This window comes from Excalfactoria chinensis, chromosome 4, assembly GCF_039878825.1.
Source record: "Excalfactoria chinensis isolate bCotChi1 chromosome 4, bCotChi1.hap2, whole genome shotgun sequence".
In the NCBI taxonomy this organism is placed as follows: domain Eukaryota; kingdom Metazoa; phylum Chordata; class Aves; order Galliformes; family Phasianidae; genus Excalfactoria; species Excalfactoria chinensis.
The window spans coordinates 65,760,711-65,777,369 of NC_092828.1; the positions used below are offsets into that span (position 1 = coordinate 65,760,711).

At 36.8% G+C, this 16,659-nt stretch overlaps 1 protein-coding gene across 3 annotated transcripts in view; it reads right to left on the bottom strand.

The window, feature by feature from the left end:
- Positions 1-880: 880 nt before the first annotated feature.
- Positions 881-16,659, bottom strand: part of RXFP1 (relaxin family peptide receptor 1) — a 52,988-nt gene continuing 37,209 nt past the window's right edge. For 2 of the 3 annotated variants that reach the window (XM_072336170.1, XM_072336167.1), the window contains exons 5-18: positions 15,703-15,774; positions 14,450-14,521; positions 13,236-13,307; positions 12,904-12,975; positions 11,838-11,912; positions 11,480-11,551; positions 10,160-10,231; positions 9,724-9,795; positions 8,291-8,362; positions 6,403-6,474; positions 5,933-6,162; positions 4,143-4,553; positions 3,481-3,699; positions 881-1,464 (exon numbers count right to left, since the gene is read on the bottom strand). In XM_072336170.1, coding sequence (XP_072192271.1) covers positions 1,163-1,464; positions 3,481-3,699; positions 4,143-4,553; positions 5,933-6,162; positions 6,403-6,474; positions 8,291-8,362; positions 9,724-9,795; positions 10,160-10,231; positions 11,480-11,551; positions 11,838-11,912; positions 12,904-12,975; positions 13,236-13,307; positions 14,450-14,521; positions 15,703-15,774 — 1,885 coding nt within the window. In that variant the 3' untranslated portion in view covers positions 881-1,162. The remainder of the gene's footprint in view (positions 1,465-3,480; positions 3,700-4,142; positions 4,554-5,932; positions 6,163-6,402; positions 6,475-8,290; positions 8,363-9,723; positions 9,796-10,159; positions 10,232-11,479; positions 11,552-11,837; positions 11,913-12,903; positions 12,976-13,235; positions 13,308-14,449; positions 14,522-15,702; positions 15,775-16,659) is intronic. The other variant, XM_072336168.1, reaches the window with a different exon arrangement.

A 16,659-nucleotide genomic window follows, 5' to 3' on the forward strand; every position in this document is an offset into this window, starting at 1 on the left:
ATTTATTTTACCTTCTTGGGCTTCCAGGCCATTGGGCTGTGAATGTGGTACTAAAAGAACAAAAGAAATCATAGTAATTCTTAAGGGAAAAGATCTTCGGTATGTGTATGCAGAAGAACTGCCTCTACATCTGTCTGTCCTTACACCTTTTTTTGGGGTACAGAGGTTTGTTGCAGATGGATAAAAGCATTGTGCTGTTCTAACATAGGGAAGAAAAGTGCAGCCCAAAAATTGCTGAACTGTGGTGTTCCTAAATTTTTTTAGCCATCATACATCCATTCAGGTATTCAAGGAGATTGAAATGCATATGTGATAACACTTACTAAGACTGACAGCCATCTATTTGGCACTCTCCTGTTATTCTATATACAGAGACAGATGAAGGCTGGTGAAGTGCATAAGGTGTTGGGAGCCATTTAGCGTAGCTCATAATGAAACGGTGAGGAAAAGAACAGCATCAGGATAATGGGGTACTCAGTTTGGACATTCTTCTTGAATTAGAGCAATTGTATGGGTGAAACAGTTGATAAAAGGAATAATGTTTCCACCTGTTTGACCTTGATAAATATAATCCATCTAGTCATGAAATGAAACTGTTCTCTTAGTGCTATTCCCTAAAGCTTTTAAGAGCTGCCTAGAAAGTCTGACGCTCAGAAATTCTGAGAGGAGTTTGTTTTTAAAGATGGAACCAGTCAACTCTGAAAAAGAAAACAGCTGTTGAAATGCTGTCTTTTTTTTTTTAATTATAAAAAGTTTATTGAAAATAGCCTTCCCCCCCCCCCCCCCCAAATATAGATGATTTTGGAACATTCTGATTTCAGTATGAGATGTTTTAAATGTCACTTCATTGTTTTGTTCCCCCCCCTCCCCCCCACTCCTAGCTTGTTGGAGGAAAAGAAAAACAGAAAGAAGAGCTTGACTTCTCATTCTGAACTAGAATGAGTTATCAAAATAGCAAGAACTGTTGCAAGGTGGAAATAATACTTTATATATTGGTTCTACCTGCAAGCAGCCATACTATGCTTCTTCCTGCTTTGAGTTCTGGTGCACAGGAGGAGTCCAGGCGTCATGCCTCCCTCCCTAGTTATCACTGTTGGAAAGCAGCAACTCCACAGGTGTGAAGCTAACAGTGCAGATGTCGCTGTGAAGATTCCAAACATATTTACGTGTATGAATTTAGTCTTGTTGACTGTGTAGTGACAGAGGCATCAGAGGAGTCTGTACAAAGCATAGGCTTAGTTAACTTTGGTGTGATTTCATGCGTTGGCCACATCTCTACCCAAATGAAGGATGGACCATAAGCTTTCTGACTGCCTTTGCTTCTCTTGGATCTTCTTTGTCTGTAGTTGTACCAAAACTGGTGAATCATTTCTTTGAAGGGTCGTGTAGTCAGAGTGTAGAGAAGAGGATTCAGAGCACTGTTTATTGGCAAGATAAAAATCACTACCCAAGATGTTATGGTACCTTGGGGAGAGAAAAAAAGAGGAAGCTGTAGTAGGCATTACAGCATTTCTACCCAGTAATTAACATGAGCACTTAATGCTTATGAAACAGAGCTTCCTAGTTAGAGGTGATGGCTGCATACTTCCAGGTTGGCTTCATATCACAACAGGTCATTTCTTCTCACTATTATGTATGCAGTACCCTTTGCTCCTGCATCTTCTCTCTGCTTCCTGTCTCTGCATGGGATCCATATCCCAACCCTTTTTTCCCCTCAGATCCTGGTTTTGCTCATCTGCACCAGTACTGTGTTCTTTCCAGTGCATAGGATGACATTTGATAAACCTGCATTTCCTTTTTGCCATGTTGCTAAGTGTCTCCATGTTCAAACCTACCTCCTTTATGATGGTTTCCTGTTCTCTTGCCTGTGTGCATTTCTGTATTACCCTGTTCTCATTCTTACTGTTCAGGATGTCAGGAGCAGGCAAGAAAAGGAACAGGATTATTATGCTAAAAGGTGGTCATAGCACTGCACTGTTTGATTTACAAAGCAATAACAGAACTGCAAATAGGTTTGTATGTGCTGCCTTCCCCTCCACTGTGTGGCTTTATGATTTTGCTGCATTATGAACACACTCCTGTTGACGCCTCTATCATTGTCTACAGTTTTGGAAACAAGCAGATGCATAATAAACCTATCGCAGTGCATCCCTCCAGAAAAGAAATGGGATTTAAAACTTCTGTAATCTGAGACAACCACCTGTGTTGTTTTTCATTTGTGTTAGTTAAAATGAGTTAGCACTGTTTATGCTAGTCAGTCTAATGCAGAACATTTGCTCAACCCAGGATCACCCTGTGGTTCAGCAAGTTTTATGGTAGAGTTCCTGACTCTGAATACATCTGCTTCTCACGGTATTTTCTTGGAAATATCTCAGATTGTTTGATAACTTCATGAAGAAGCATTTTAGAAGACCTAACACAACTGAAAACTCTTACATCATGAACCTAATTTTCAGACATTTGACATTTAAGTCGAAACTTTGAAAAGGTAACTCCCAACACTGTCGGTCCTCATACTAATATGCTCTTTCCAACATAGTTTACAAGATCTACATAAAGAAGCTATTTCTCTATTGTGTGCCATCATTAAAAAGAGAATAAAAGAAATAAGGTATAGCTTTTAATCTTTTACCGGTTCTACATGGGCATATATTTTAAGCATGAAGAAGGTTAGCGTAATTTTACATAACTCGGTGCTTGAAGCGTCAGCTTGCATTAGAAAGTTGTTTCAGGGTAAGAAATATATGGTTAAATCAAGATATTAAATTATGTATTGGCTTGAGCCCTAGTTAGATAATAGAATATCCAAAAGCCAGAAGATGAGAAAAGCCAATCCAGTGCAAGCATGGTTTACAAAATCAGCTTATGTATTTTATAGATATTCTATTGGACCAGACTTCAAAGATGTGATTTTTTGTTGTTTTGACTGAATTAAATGTGACTAGTTGATTATAGTAATGTGGTCCAATGCAGTAATAAAGCAAAGTATAATTCATTATATTGCATGTGCGTCTATGAAGATAAATAAGCATATAGTTCATTATAGTGATATAATTCAATACCGTAAGGTGAAAATAATACAAAAATGGTAATAATACAAGAAGAATGGTGATAAATATCCAAAAGGTTATCTATAGGAAAAACTCACCAGTATAGAAGCCTTCAGTCTATCTGGAAAATGCTGAGGCAATCTCCACAGAGGAGCAATCTCCAAGAGATGCTGCCTTAGTGGTGGTCAGCCCTTAAATGAAGTCTAGAAGAGGTGGAGTCAAGCTTCAATCCATTCCAGGAGCACAGCTGAATTACCCTCACCTGTGCTCCCACAGCTGACCTGACACTTGCCTCAGCTGATTAATCAGAGGTTCAGGCTGTGAGTACCAATTTCCCATACAAATACATTCAATTCTTCTAAATTGCTCTTCTAAACAAGAAACTCTCTTCATACACAGTCAAAACAGCACTGCAGAGGAAAGAACATACCTGGTATTTCTACTTGCAGTAAAGAAAGGAGTTTCAAAATAAAAATGGGTATCCAACAAAGTGCATCAGTAAATACAATGAAGAAAAAACGTTTGGCAAGCGTCATCTCCTTTTTAATATGATTCCGAATTTCAGTAGCCATAATAGCTGTTTGGTGAACACTGTAGAACATACTTCCATAGGAAAAGACAATGATGAGAAAAGCTGCCAAGTTTACACCTGTTGAAAAAGTTTAAATTAGTTACTTCTTAAAAGCAATTCCGCATCACTTGTTTACAAGTTGGATAATAAAGAAAACCCCCTTGCTGTAAAAAGCCAATCCCATAGAATTCTTCAATCAAACATGGAATCTCTACTCCAGTAATTAAATTATCATCACCCGACAAATGTTTGCTATTGGAGCCAAACAGCACAGTTCTATTTGTTTCTCTGATAACAATCTATTCCTTCAGGAACATAATGATCCTACCTTCTTTCCAACTTCTGAGCCCTTCATACATTTTAAGATACATAAGTATCAATCTAATAAAATAAAATAGATTGGAAGACGTCTGTGTGAAATGTGAACATCCCAACAAAGCTGTCAAATCTATTTGAAAATCAGGTCCATTATTGTATATAAGGAAGTCTCTAATCACGTATTAGGAAGAAAGGCAACTTACCTAAAAAAATGACAACAGAATAAATCTGACTTCCTGAACTTTCTGATTGCTCTGAGTGAAGAGGGAAACAGACGCCATTGGTGCCATAGTAGTTCCTGAAAAATTCCTTATTGCTCAGTGGAATAAAAGCAACAACAAACCCAATTATCCAGATAAGAACTAAAATGGAAATTGTCCTGCATTTTCTGGGCTTCAAACACCTAAAAGGATAAACTATGCAGATGTATTTCTCCAAAGTCAGGTAAGTCAACAGTAAGACTGACACCTCTGTAGACAGAATAGCCAGCGATCCCACCAATTGACAATGAATACTGTCCATCCACAACTGAGCGTGCTTGTTGTATTCTCCACGATATTTAAGATCAAAAGCTCCAATCACAAATAAATATATTCCCATCAGACAGTCAGCACCTGTGGGCATAGTGCTTAACATCATTATTTACACATCTGAATTTCCCATTCTCTTTGTGTATATGTCTATTGAAAAATAGACATGCACACGTTAGTACACATTGTTAAGTCAGCTAATACATAGTTATAAAATAGATGTTAGAGTTGGAATGATACTGTGAATTATAATGACGGCCACATAATTCAGCTCTGTTACTCCTTTTTGTCAGTTCTTGTTTGAACTAATAGTCTATGTTTCATAGTTATTTTCAGAGTTAATATATTGAATCTTGAGTAATATTAGCTTTCAAGCTTGCTTCAATTTATAGAAATATGCTTTCAAATCTTTTTTGAATTGGACTAAAAGTTTAGTTTTGATTTGTCCATCTTACAATAATTCAAAGCTGATGTGCACAGGCTTCTACAAAGACTTGAAAGCAGTCAGCAGACGCAAACAACAGTGTTATTCCTCCCGATTAGCTTAGCAGGGAAAGTCAGAAGGCAGAGGAAAGCTCCTGTGCATGCCTAGGGTAATGCTAGAGGGATTGCTGTGACATTCACTGAGCTCCTTCTGGAGCATTAGAATGAGAGTTTGTATTGCAGATCCCTCAGGATACGCTCACCAGTCCTCACATGCTCAATAATGATGTCAAAGTAAAAACAATGAGCATATTGGATGATCAGTTTGGCAATTATTAAATTCCAGCGTTTGCTTCGCATTTTCAAGTCTAGTGCAGCAAGGAATGCAATGGGCCTTGATTGCTTATATTGAAATATTATGACCACTCTTCTTTCCCCTCCTGTATTTTGTATGGAATTTTCAAGAAAAGGCTCAGTAACACATCTTTCTGTAATGCTAAAGCTATAAATTGAAGAGGAGATGTCAACACAAAGCTGAAGGTGTCTCATGTATATATACATACACACACACATGCTTATATGTAGTCTCACTGACCAGAAGTTTTGCGTGGTGCTCAGATTCTTCCAGTGTTTAGGTGATAACAATTTGAGAATCACTAACACATATATAGAATAATAGAATAGAGTCATAGAATCACTCAGGTTGGAAAAGACCTTAAAGATCATCGAGTCCAACCATGACACAACCATACTACCCTAACTAACCACCCTCTGCTAAATCATGTCCGTGAGCACCACATCCAAACGATTTTTAAACACATTCGGGGATGCTGACAACTGTTTGTTGTTGTAGAACAAAGGTAGCATCCAACAAGACTTCCTCGTGTGTATAAGATACAGCATTTTGTACTGCCATCCACAAGAGCGTAAGGTTCAGTAAATTTAATGCTGGAAATGTGTCACCATATTGTAATAACAAATACTGTACACATTATGAGGAGATTAAAACAATATTCTACTTTCATGCATGGAATACTCACAGCAGAGAGACATAATTGAGATGGCGTGGAGCTTGTTTTCCGATCTGATGTAAGGCCTCATACAGATAACAAAAATATTTCCAAAGCAAGTGATAGCAGATACAACCCAGACAAACACTCTCTGTATAATGCTAGCTAAAAGATTCTCCAAGGATGAAATCCCATCGGTATTAGGCTTACAGCTGCGCACATGGGGGGCATATCCACAGTACTGGAACTTCTTGAAGTATCTAGTTATGAGGAAGAAAGACAGAAAAAAGATGGCTCTATTTTTGTTGCCTGGATACAAAACCTCTTTGAAAAATGTTCAGAAAACATATCCCAAAAGAAGAAAAATGAATTTTAAACTATTTAATTTGATAAATGTTTGCATGCCACTTTTCAGACCGTTTTATTTTTTTCTTATTCAGTAATCTGCTAATTGTGAAATTCCAACCAAAGAAAACAAGCTGGAATGATGATCTACTTACATGTGGGAAAGGTTTTTAAGTGGTATGAACATTCTTCTCTGGATGTTTGCAATTTCAATGCCCTCCAAGCTGCTGTAAACAATATATTCTCAATAAAAGGCAATAGAAACTCAGGAGAAGAAAGACAAATTTGCTAAGCATTTATATTGTAGTCATATGATGAAATTGTGAACTCGTATTATGAAATTAGAGATTAAATTAATTGTGTCTACTCAGTCATTCTTTTGAAACTTGAATAGAAACCCTAAGTAAAAGCTGAAGTGGAACGAAATGAATCACACTTTATTTTACCAAACTTGCTGTTTTTCCAGAATCACAAAGAAGGCAGTTTTGGTGCTCTCAGCAGTGCAATCAGTGATTGCCCTTCCCAAGTATTGCTCTACTAATGTTCTTTCATCATCCCTGAAAAAATAATAACTTGTTCCAGTAATGACATTTTAAATTTCTGCTTTCTATTCCACATATTGCTTTACTAGGCAAACACACCACCGCAGGAATGCAGTATTTTATTGTATCAAGAGCAGAAGGAAGCTGGCACACAGAATTCTGCATATTAGGGAAAATGTTGGACTTCTGGTGACAAATACATAAGATTTCTTATTTGATTTTTTTTAATATATGGAAGGTGGCACTATAATTTGTCCTACAGTATTAGATCAATAAAGTGTAACTGCGCAGGTTACTCTTTCAGAACGTCATTTCCTATATTCTAGTCTAATATCTTTAAATGTGCAACTTGAGAAAACATTTGGTTTTCCTTCTGTAGAACCTTGTTTGAATCCACAGGTAAATGCACAGAGTGCAAAACTGTTGTGAGCTCTGTGTACATTTAGGCAAAAGAAGATAAAAGTATCAATCTTAATGGTTATTTGTTTTGGGCCATTCTGCTACGAGACAAGAATAAATCCCCAAATATAGAAATTTTATCTGAGCCCTGGAATTCATCCTGGACATGACTTCCTTAGCTATACTTACTGTTCTAAGCTAGGAAAGAGGCAATGCATATACTGCAGACCGAGGGCTGAAACATACTGTTTCGTGTAGATCTGTCTCAAGGTTCATCAGCTTTTTTAACCTGAAGGTCCTGATCATTCTGTTGCATGAGTTCTCTGAGTGTTAAATAATGAATGAAGGATATGCAGTAGCTTGAATGCTAAGGAGGTAACTTACAATTCTCTTCTGTGCTCAGACAGTTATGTTCCTGTAACTTGCACACTTACTACATCACAGTCTTTACAAGGGTTCTGCTGACAGAATTCATGTTAGAGCTGCTGTGTTAACCAACATACAAGAATTTCCTCTTAACTCTTCAAAAAAAGATTTGTAAAATCCCACCCCCCCTCAACAAGACAGCTGAACCATGCTTGCTTTATGGTTTTTTTTTTTTTTTTTTTTTTTTTTTTTTTTTTTTAATAGTGTTAATAGTAGATTCTGTAAGAGGTGAAACAGATTCCCAATCAAACTTGTATGCACATCAATTTCCTTTTGAATTCCTGCCTTTACTGATTCTAATGGCGTCTACCCACAGCATGCAATATCCCCTACTGGGCTTTGCATGACTCTTAAGCCCCGTGAACAAGATGTGCAAGGTCAAAGTTGGGTTGCACTAATGTTGCTCTTCAACAGTTGAAAAGACAGTATCCTTTGTGAAGTGGAACTCATGATTTCTTTTTGTTTGAGAAATATCCATTAAGAAACTTGTATTTCAACAAAGGTATATTTGAATATTGCTAATAGTTACTTTCCAGGCCGAAATTGTTGAATAGCTACAATCTGGTTCGAAGGAAAGTTCTTTTAAAACACATTTTGGATTATGAACTTCTGAGGATGTGCATTATTACAAAGAAAACGTACCTGAAGTGTTTGAACAGAAAATCTTGATACTTACAGGGATTTGAGTTTGGTTAGAAAATCAAACTGGTCTATTTGTATTTTCTTGATTGGGTTATAAGAAAGGTTCCTGTAAATACAACAGAGACTTAAAGTAACATTATACACACATTATACATCTTCTTTACAGCCTGTTCAAAGATAAAGTAAAACTTTGCTTGCTAAATACTCTTCCAATGGAAAGAGTAGCCAGATGCTTCACAGCTATGCTATTGCCACATACACTCACATGCACAACTGCATCCCCCAACCTGATGCTTGTAGGTTTTGACTTAATAAAATAATGTAGTTGAACTGCACACATTTACAAAGTTTAGTTTGGTAGTTGATAAATACATCTTTTCATAATCATTTCTGTGTATTTAAAAAAGAGAGAGGCAACAGAAAGTAAAAAGACATTAGTCTGTTAGATACTGTCATTCTGTGTAAGAATATTACTAGATATAGTTCTCACTTCTTCTCCCTGTAACTCTTCCTTATGTTTTTGTTTAGATAAGGTAAATTTAACATGGAAATTCAGTATCTGCAGCTGGTTACACTGGTGTGCTGTGATTGCTCCCAAGGGTGCTGGAAAAGCAGAAAAATAAGGTATTGCACATACTAGGTCCTGGCTAGAAACAGAGATCTTCTCAGTTGCATCTGGCAAGGGTAAGCATGGGGACTTTGCACAGGAGGGTTAGCCTCCAGTAAAACCATTGCTCATGGCAATGTACAACAACAACAACAACAACAACAACAAATCAATGCTTTCTCAAAAGGTACATTGGGTTTACACAGCTACAGGAGTCTGTACAGGAGCGCAGGAGTCTGGCTGCTTCCCTGTCCCTCTGTCTTCCTAGTTTAAAATCAATGCAGGATGCAGGATTAAAAGTGCCAGCCTGAGCTCTGGAGAGATCTTCAGTTTTGTGACTAGATTCTCTTCCAGACTATGTGAGAAAGACCAGGACTTTTCAGCATTTGAGAATTTTCCCATGCATGTTATGGAAAAGAGAGAATGCCTTTTTTTGTTTGATTGTTTTATAAGATCTTATACCTTTCTGGATCTCTTTTACTAGAAAAAAGCATTTGCCAACAAGGTATCTCTATGAAGATCTTACCTTTTAGTTTTTAGAGCCAAATCATAACATCACATTAAAAACTCTCATTGAAATGATGGAGTTCTCCTGATACAGCTAGCATAGATCATTTTGCATATACTAACAAGATCTATAAAAAAGTAGAATTATTCTGGGCAAAATGGTAAACATAAAATTAAAGGTTAATGATATGAAATTGCTTTTGAGTGAAGGCAAAGCTTAAACGATTCATACAAACAGAGATGCTCCTTTTTTTCTTGGCATTCATGAGTGAAAGTATATCATATGAGTAATGTACAGTCAAATATAATAATAAAAATAAATAATAATAATAATAGTAATAAAGAATCCTTACAGTTGTGAAAGCTCCTTTAGATCCTTAAACACATATGCAGGAAGTGATTCAATCTTATTGTTAGCCAAGTCCCTGCAGAAACAGCCATAGGTGGGATATAGTAAGTTCTCAGTAGGTTCAACAATTCTGCTGAAGAGTTTTGTAATTTCAAGACACACAGTTTCATTCTATTTGACAAATAGAATATAATGTATTAGATAGATTATAAGACGCTTGGACTATAAAAGCATGCTGTTAAAATAACATGGGAAGCTAAATACACCAGATTTCTCTTGGTCTAGTTATTTCAGAGACATCATTAGATACATAATTTATTATTATTTTATTTGCATCAACAAGAAAGTAAAATACCTTTAATTTATGGTAATCGATATATGGAGAATAAACCATAAAAGTTTAGAACTTGTTCTACAAGAAAGAGAAGAAATGCACTCACAGCTCGTCTAACATTTGGAGAGAAGAAAAGCTGTTTTCATTCAAAGAGCTGATTTTATTTTGCCTCATCACCCTGGAAGGAGAAAGCAAACACATATTTCTGCTTCTCAAAGTCTACTTGGTTTTGAAGAAAACTTTTCAAAAGGTTTTTAGGCTCTTTCTTACCTGGATCTTCAGAAATCAGCCTCACTAGTTCAGTTAATAAGCTCATTGGTTACGCAATTGCACAAATAACTTTTGTTGTCTATGCACATATGTGAACATATTGCGTGTTTTTTCAGCTGTATTGGTACCTAACAAAAACTAAAATAAAAGTATTGCAGAATAGCAGAAAGGCACAATTACCTACTGATTGCTTTGAGATTTCAAGATTATTTCGGGAACAAAACTAATTCTTGGGAGAAGTTTGAATGTTCAGACTGTTCTTTCTGGCAAGCTCATTTAGCTAGACTGCCATTCTAATGGTCTTTATTCACCCCAAACTTTCCGTTCTCCATAGGAGATCACTATAAATCTGCTGAGAGCAGGAGGATTTACTGGGCTAGAAGGCTTGGGACCTAACAACATTCTGGTCACTGGCTCATAGCTGTGCATCTCTTCCCTTACCCATATATCATCTGCTACTGCACTCGATCCTTGATTGAACAATCTGGATTTTATGAACAAAGAGAAAGCTAAGAATAGAAGTACCACGGAAGAGTTAAAAACTGGAAGAGAACAGGCAGGCTACTAGTCTATCAAAAGACTGACAGGATTTCTGAAGGTCATTGCGACATTACAGAAGAAACTTTGAAGAGATTTCTAAAGTTCTAAAATGGTTGGGCCAACCAACCAGGCTGTTGAACTTTTTAAAACAAAGAAGTGAGCCACGTGAGGGTGACAGAGCACTGGAACAGGCTGCTCAGGGAGGTGGTGCAGTCTCCTTCTCTGGAGATATTCAAGACCCGTGTGGACGCCTACCTGTGCAACATGGTGTAGGGAACCTGCTTTGGCAGGGGAGTTGGACTCAATGATCTCTAGAGGTCCCTTCCAACCCCTACAATTCTGTGATTCTGTGATCTGTGGTTTGTGGTTTTGATGCTTTTTGTCCTGTATTTTTTCACCCCCCTTTTCCAAGTAAAATGTCAGACTGATAACTTGTAAATCTTAATATTGGTCACAGTCACTCCAGTGAAATTCACTGACGTATTTCAAGGCTGAAGAATTTTGATACAAATTTAAAGAGTGGTTATTCTGTATGTTGCTCATTTATATTTAAATAACCACAATATTCAGGAAAATTTCAGCTCATTCTCACTAGCTAGTATATATTATTACTTACAATACAGTTAAAGTGCTGCAGGAGATGAAAGTGACGTTTCTTAAGTGATGAATATGGTTGCCTTCCAAGTCTCTAGGATACAAAAACAAAACATGTAAATAATTTAATTGCAATCAGGCTTTTATTCTAATGTAACTAAAGAAAGATTCTAACAGAAAATTATGACTGCATGAAAAAGAACAGAAACCAGACATCTAATTTCTCTGCACACCTGACTAATGACTCCAGGTCATCAACCCTGCTGTGAACCAGCAGGCTTTCTTTAAGATAATTCCACTGTCCATTATGAAAAGTGGTATGGAAGTACGATAACAAAGAAAATAAAATATTTTTCTAGTGGAAAATAAGTTTTACTTACAGCCAGTTCAGTCTTGGCATATATTGGCACAGAGGTTTGTCAGGCAAATGAGCGAGAGAATTATTCATCATCTCACTAGAAAACAACAACAAAACCCAAACAAGACAAAACAGTATAGCTGGCTATATTTGCCAAGAAATGACATAATGCAAAACAAAATCTCTTATCTTTGTGCTTTTGAAAAAAAAAGCAGAAAGCACTCAAAGCTTCATTCATTTCTCACAGCTTCAGAGATACTACTGTTTTCTTAACATTATAATCAACTCATGTGGCATTCTGTGAAACACTGTTTTTTCCTTAATCATATTAGTTACCGGGTAAAGGAAAAATGTTTATTTCATAGCTTTTAAAATTAAACATAGCAAGTCATTGCAAGCATTTTGACTGTGCTGTCATAACGTAATTTCTCTTAGTCACATGAGACGGGGGAGATGGAGGGAGGCTTCTCTCTGGGCTGCTGGAGACCAGGGGCAGGTTATGGGCAGGGTCCTGGAAGGGGAAGTTAGAGCAAGAGCAGTGGGGCAGCATTGGCTCCTCATACTCTCCCAGTGGGCAAGTAGCACCCACTGCTCCAGCTGGCATGTTTTCTTCCTCTCAGGGCCATAAGTTAGTACTTCTCTTTCCCCATCTATCTTCCTACACTTTTCCAGATAACATATATCCACTGATGCCCAATTCTACTTTGGCATGCAAGAAAAAGCATTTTTTTTACTTTCTTGGGAGATTTTCTTGGGAGTTTAGTGCTTGCTCAGGGTATTTGTTGTAGATTTACTTTACAAAGTATAGGGTCTCACACATCCTCTCCGATCTCTGTCATGGCTACTGGAAAAGCAATTCTGTTCCTATTGATCATGATAGTTTGTTACTATCACTGGGCAATTTATCTGTGTCTGAAAAGATGGGCTCCTAATGGCATGGAGATGATTCTGAAATAGACGTTCTTCTACAACAGCAGACAATATAGTGTGATGAGCAATCACAGGCATTATAAACAGATATATACATTCATTATATATGACTTTTCTGTTCTTTTAAGTAATGTTTTTGGTTCTTATTTCGTACTTACAGGAGAATAAGTGATTTGAGTCCATAAAAAGTTGATGGAGAGATCCGATTTATCCTATTATTTTCAATTATCCTGTAAATTATAGCAAAACACATGTCAGACTGAGATTTGTCTATAGTCTCAAATTAAATAGACGATAAAAGAAATATTTTTAACTTAGAGTAAGTAATTGCTTTCGATTTTATCCCCACAAAGTGCAGCATGAGTTCCTCAAATATTATCTGTTACAAAAGTACTGCTATGCACAAAAGTTTAAACAGTCCAAATGTTTCCTTTAACTTGCTTCAATTACTCCTTGAGAAAACAAACATATCAATGAGAAAGTAACATACAGCCATTCAAGTTTATGGAGATCTTCAAACACGTGAGGCTTCAAGTTGGTTATCTTGTTGTTACTCAGGTATCTGAATCAAGATCAACAAAAGATAAACAAATGAGATGCATAAGATGCATGAAAAGTCTTTTAAGATTTTTCCTTGATAATTGGTGCAGTTTCTTGTCATTATTATTTTTGACTGTGGCAAATTTCTTTTTTTTTCTTTTTGAAAAATAGCCCACTTATAAGCAAACACACACTTGCATGTGATTCCAGCCTTCGTCTCCCCAGGAAAACCAGCTTTCTGTGGCATCAGGAGATGTTTAGCCATATGTCTTTAATTGAAATGCCAGAGCAATGTGGAATTCACCATAGTAAGGACTTTCTGAACAATTACGTGAAATATTTTGTCCTATAGATAAGAAAACACAGCATGCTGAGTCCTTTCACCATGCCGAGCCCTTTCACCATGCCACTTTTGAGCCCCATTCCAGTTTCATTATGTGGAGTGATTAGTTCCATGAGTTTTCTGGGGTCACATTCAGTCTTTGCTAAGGATATCAGTCATAAATGGAGATGCCCAAACAATTGAAAAAGAAATGTGGGGAAACAAAGGGCAGCACTATAAAAGATCTGGGGCAGTAGTAAATGCAGCTGCAATAACAAATAATCTAACCCACTTATGAAGGAAATATAAGACGTACAACATTAAAAAGAATAATCTCTCCACAAACATTGCAGAGACAAAAAATTGAACTGAATGATGGAATTTATGCATCTTCTCTTTCACTTAACTCTTTACTTAGAAGTCTGAACTCCCTTACAGAAAGGTACTGCAAAATAATGGGGGAAAAAAATTAATCTTTCCATTAATGACACCGGCTGCTTGTGTTCACTTCCATAAACCAGAATAGCACATTAAAATGTTCTAACTCAGTGCAGGATCTTGTTTGTGTTTTACTCCTTTTTCCATCCTTTCTTACCATCATACTGTCTCCTTCTATTCTGCGTATTTGGGCAATAGTAATGATTTATGGAGCCCACTCGTATTGTCTTAACTTACACAGAGCACAGATAGCTCTCAATCTTTATTTTCTCATTCATACCATGGAGATAAAGATTTGAACCAGTCTGTAATTTCCTAACTCTGAAACAAATCAGAGCGGGATATCTGCAGCAATTCTCAGAGCTGTTCCAGCTTCTCTTGAATATTCTTAAAGTAATACTTACAATTTTGTCAAGTTGTATAAACCTTTGAAAGCGTGTTTGGACACAGCTCTGATTTTATTATCCTGGAGATACCTAGGAAGATAGAACAGAATCAACAATAATCGATTCTCTGTAGCATGCAAATTCAAAGGAAGCGTAAGTAAAGACTTTCTTACATCCTAGATTTGACAATTATCATTTTGGAACTAGAGTTGCAGGGACTGCAAAGGTGTTTCAAAAGAAATAAAAAGTGCTGGCAGAAATATAAAATTTGTTTAACGGGACATTTGGTTTGTCTGCAATGAACAAAGAAATGGTTATGCTCAGTCTCCTGATAGATAAGCCCTGTAGGCTGAGCTACGGTGACAAATACAACAGTTTTTACAAAATGGGCCTGCGACATTCACTGTTCAAGAGCTTACCAAACACATACAACTCACAGATGTATATTACCAACAAATATCTTCTTCAGGAAGGTATGTTTGTACTCTTAATGAAAACACATCTTTAAAGGCCTTACGACAATGGTACTTAACGACGTGAACACAAGATGGTGCTGCAGTACAGAACAGCTGCCACACAAGTTGACATCCAGTATTTTTCCTAGGAGCATAAAGTCTTAGAATTTGGCTTGTAATCCTTAATGAAACTAACTCTATATCAATCAAAAAATCATTAAACCTACGATTTTTGAACAGCATCTGCATTGCACATCATAAACACACACCCTATTATACTGCTATAACAATTTGACTAGTTGGGCTTCTAGCAGGGGGTTGGAGCTGGATGATCTTAAAGGTCCCTTCCAACCCAAATCTTTCCATGATTCTACAACATCAGCAGGTTGGTAGCAGACATTCAGAAGTAAAAATGAATGCCATGTGAGTAAGCCTCCCATTCCAGTGGAAAGGTTAACTCTTCAGACTTTGATTTTGCTGAGTAAATGGATTCAAGCTTCCACTTCTTTTAGCATATTGATATTCATTATAAATCTAACTTCATTCAGATGGGATTTTCACATTTTGCTGGCACAAACCAATCAATATAGTAAAAAAAAATACACAGAAATTATAGCTTTGAAAAAAAAGAAGTAGAGATGCCAATCAAATTATTTGAACCAAACAGGTTACATGGTTGGTGAAGTACTGGAGTGTGAGACAAAAAAGAAGTCTGAGTGTAAGCTGAGGCTTGTCACATTATGCGTTGTATGAGTGTCAGACAGAGAGAGAAAGAATGAATATTTAAAGATCTTAATAGTTGAACTTCCCCCTTACAGATTTTTAAGGTCTTGGTATTTTCTGAAAACATCAGCATAAAGTTTCCTTAGCAGATTCCTCTGAAGAGACCTGTAGGAATGAATGCACACAGTAAATCTGCTCTGTAGGTATACTGAGGATGAATTTATCCTATTTCACACAATCCTAACGATTTCACAGATTCTAATGCATTTTCACAGTAAATTGAATGATTCGGCTGAAATGTCTGTGATAATTGTCTTTTTCCAGTAGAGTCAGGTTATATGGACTGCCTCTGCATTGCTTATTAACTGTAAAGATGTAGCTGTGTTATTTACCGTCATACCCTGTTTTTAAAGTTAAACAGAATCAAATCCATTTGCATCAACCAATTCAAGTAGAGTTTATGCTAGAGGTGAGTTTGAGTTAATGGAGACTGTGAAAAGGCATGAAAAGAGAAATAATTTTACACATTGTTGTGATATTGTAAAGCAGCTGTTATTCCCATTTTCCACTTTTCATACAGACAGTATCCTTTCAATCCTTTCTGTCCAGATGATTAAAAAAATGTGATTCTAACAGCATGAACCAATTTTAACAGTGTAAGAGCAAGAGCATCATCTGTAGACCTGTGAAAGATTCTATATCACTATAGGGTTGATCAAAGACATGTCACAGGGCACTCCAAAGAGCTGGTAGAACCCCAGTCAGTGGAAAGACAATAGTTTTCCCTCTGAGAAAAGAACATACTCTTCATCTTTGAGACAAGAAGCTTCCTTTGGAAACTTGCTGTTCATTCAGTCCTCATGTCAGATATCCGACATGAGAAAAAGGTCTGTTCATTGGGAAATGAAGGACAGTGAAAGGAAGACAAACACCAGGTAAAGACCATGGAGACACCAATGCATAGCCTTGCTTTGGGCCTAAAAAAGGGGTTTGCTGTTTTTTGCTTATGGAATGGCATTCTGCAGCTCTGTTGTCTGTCATTTTGCTGTC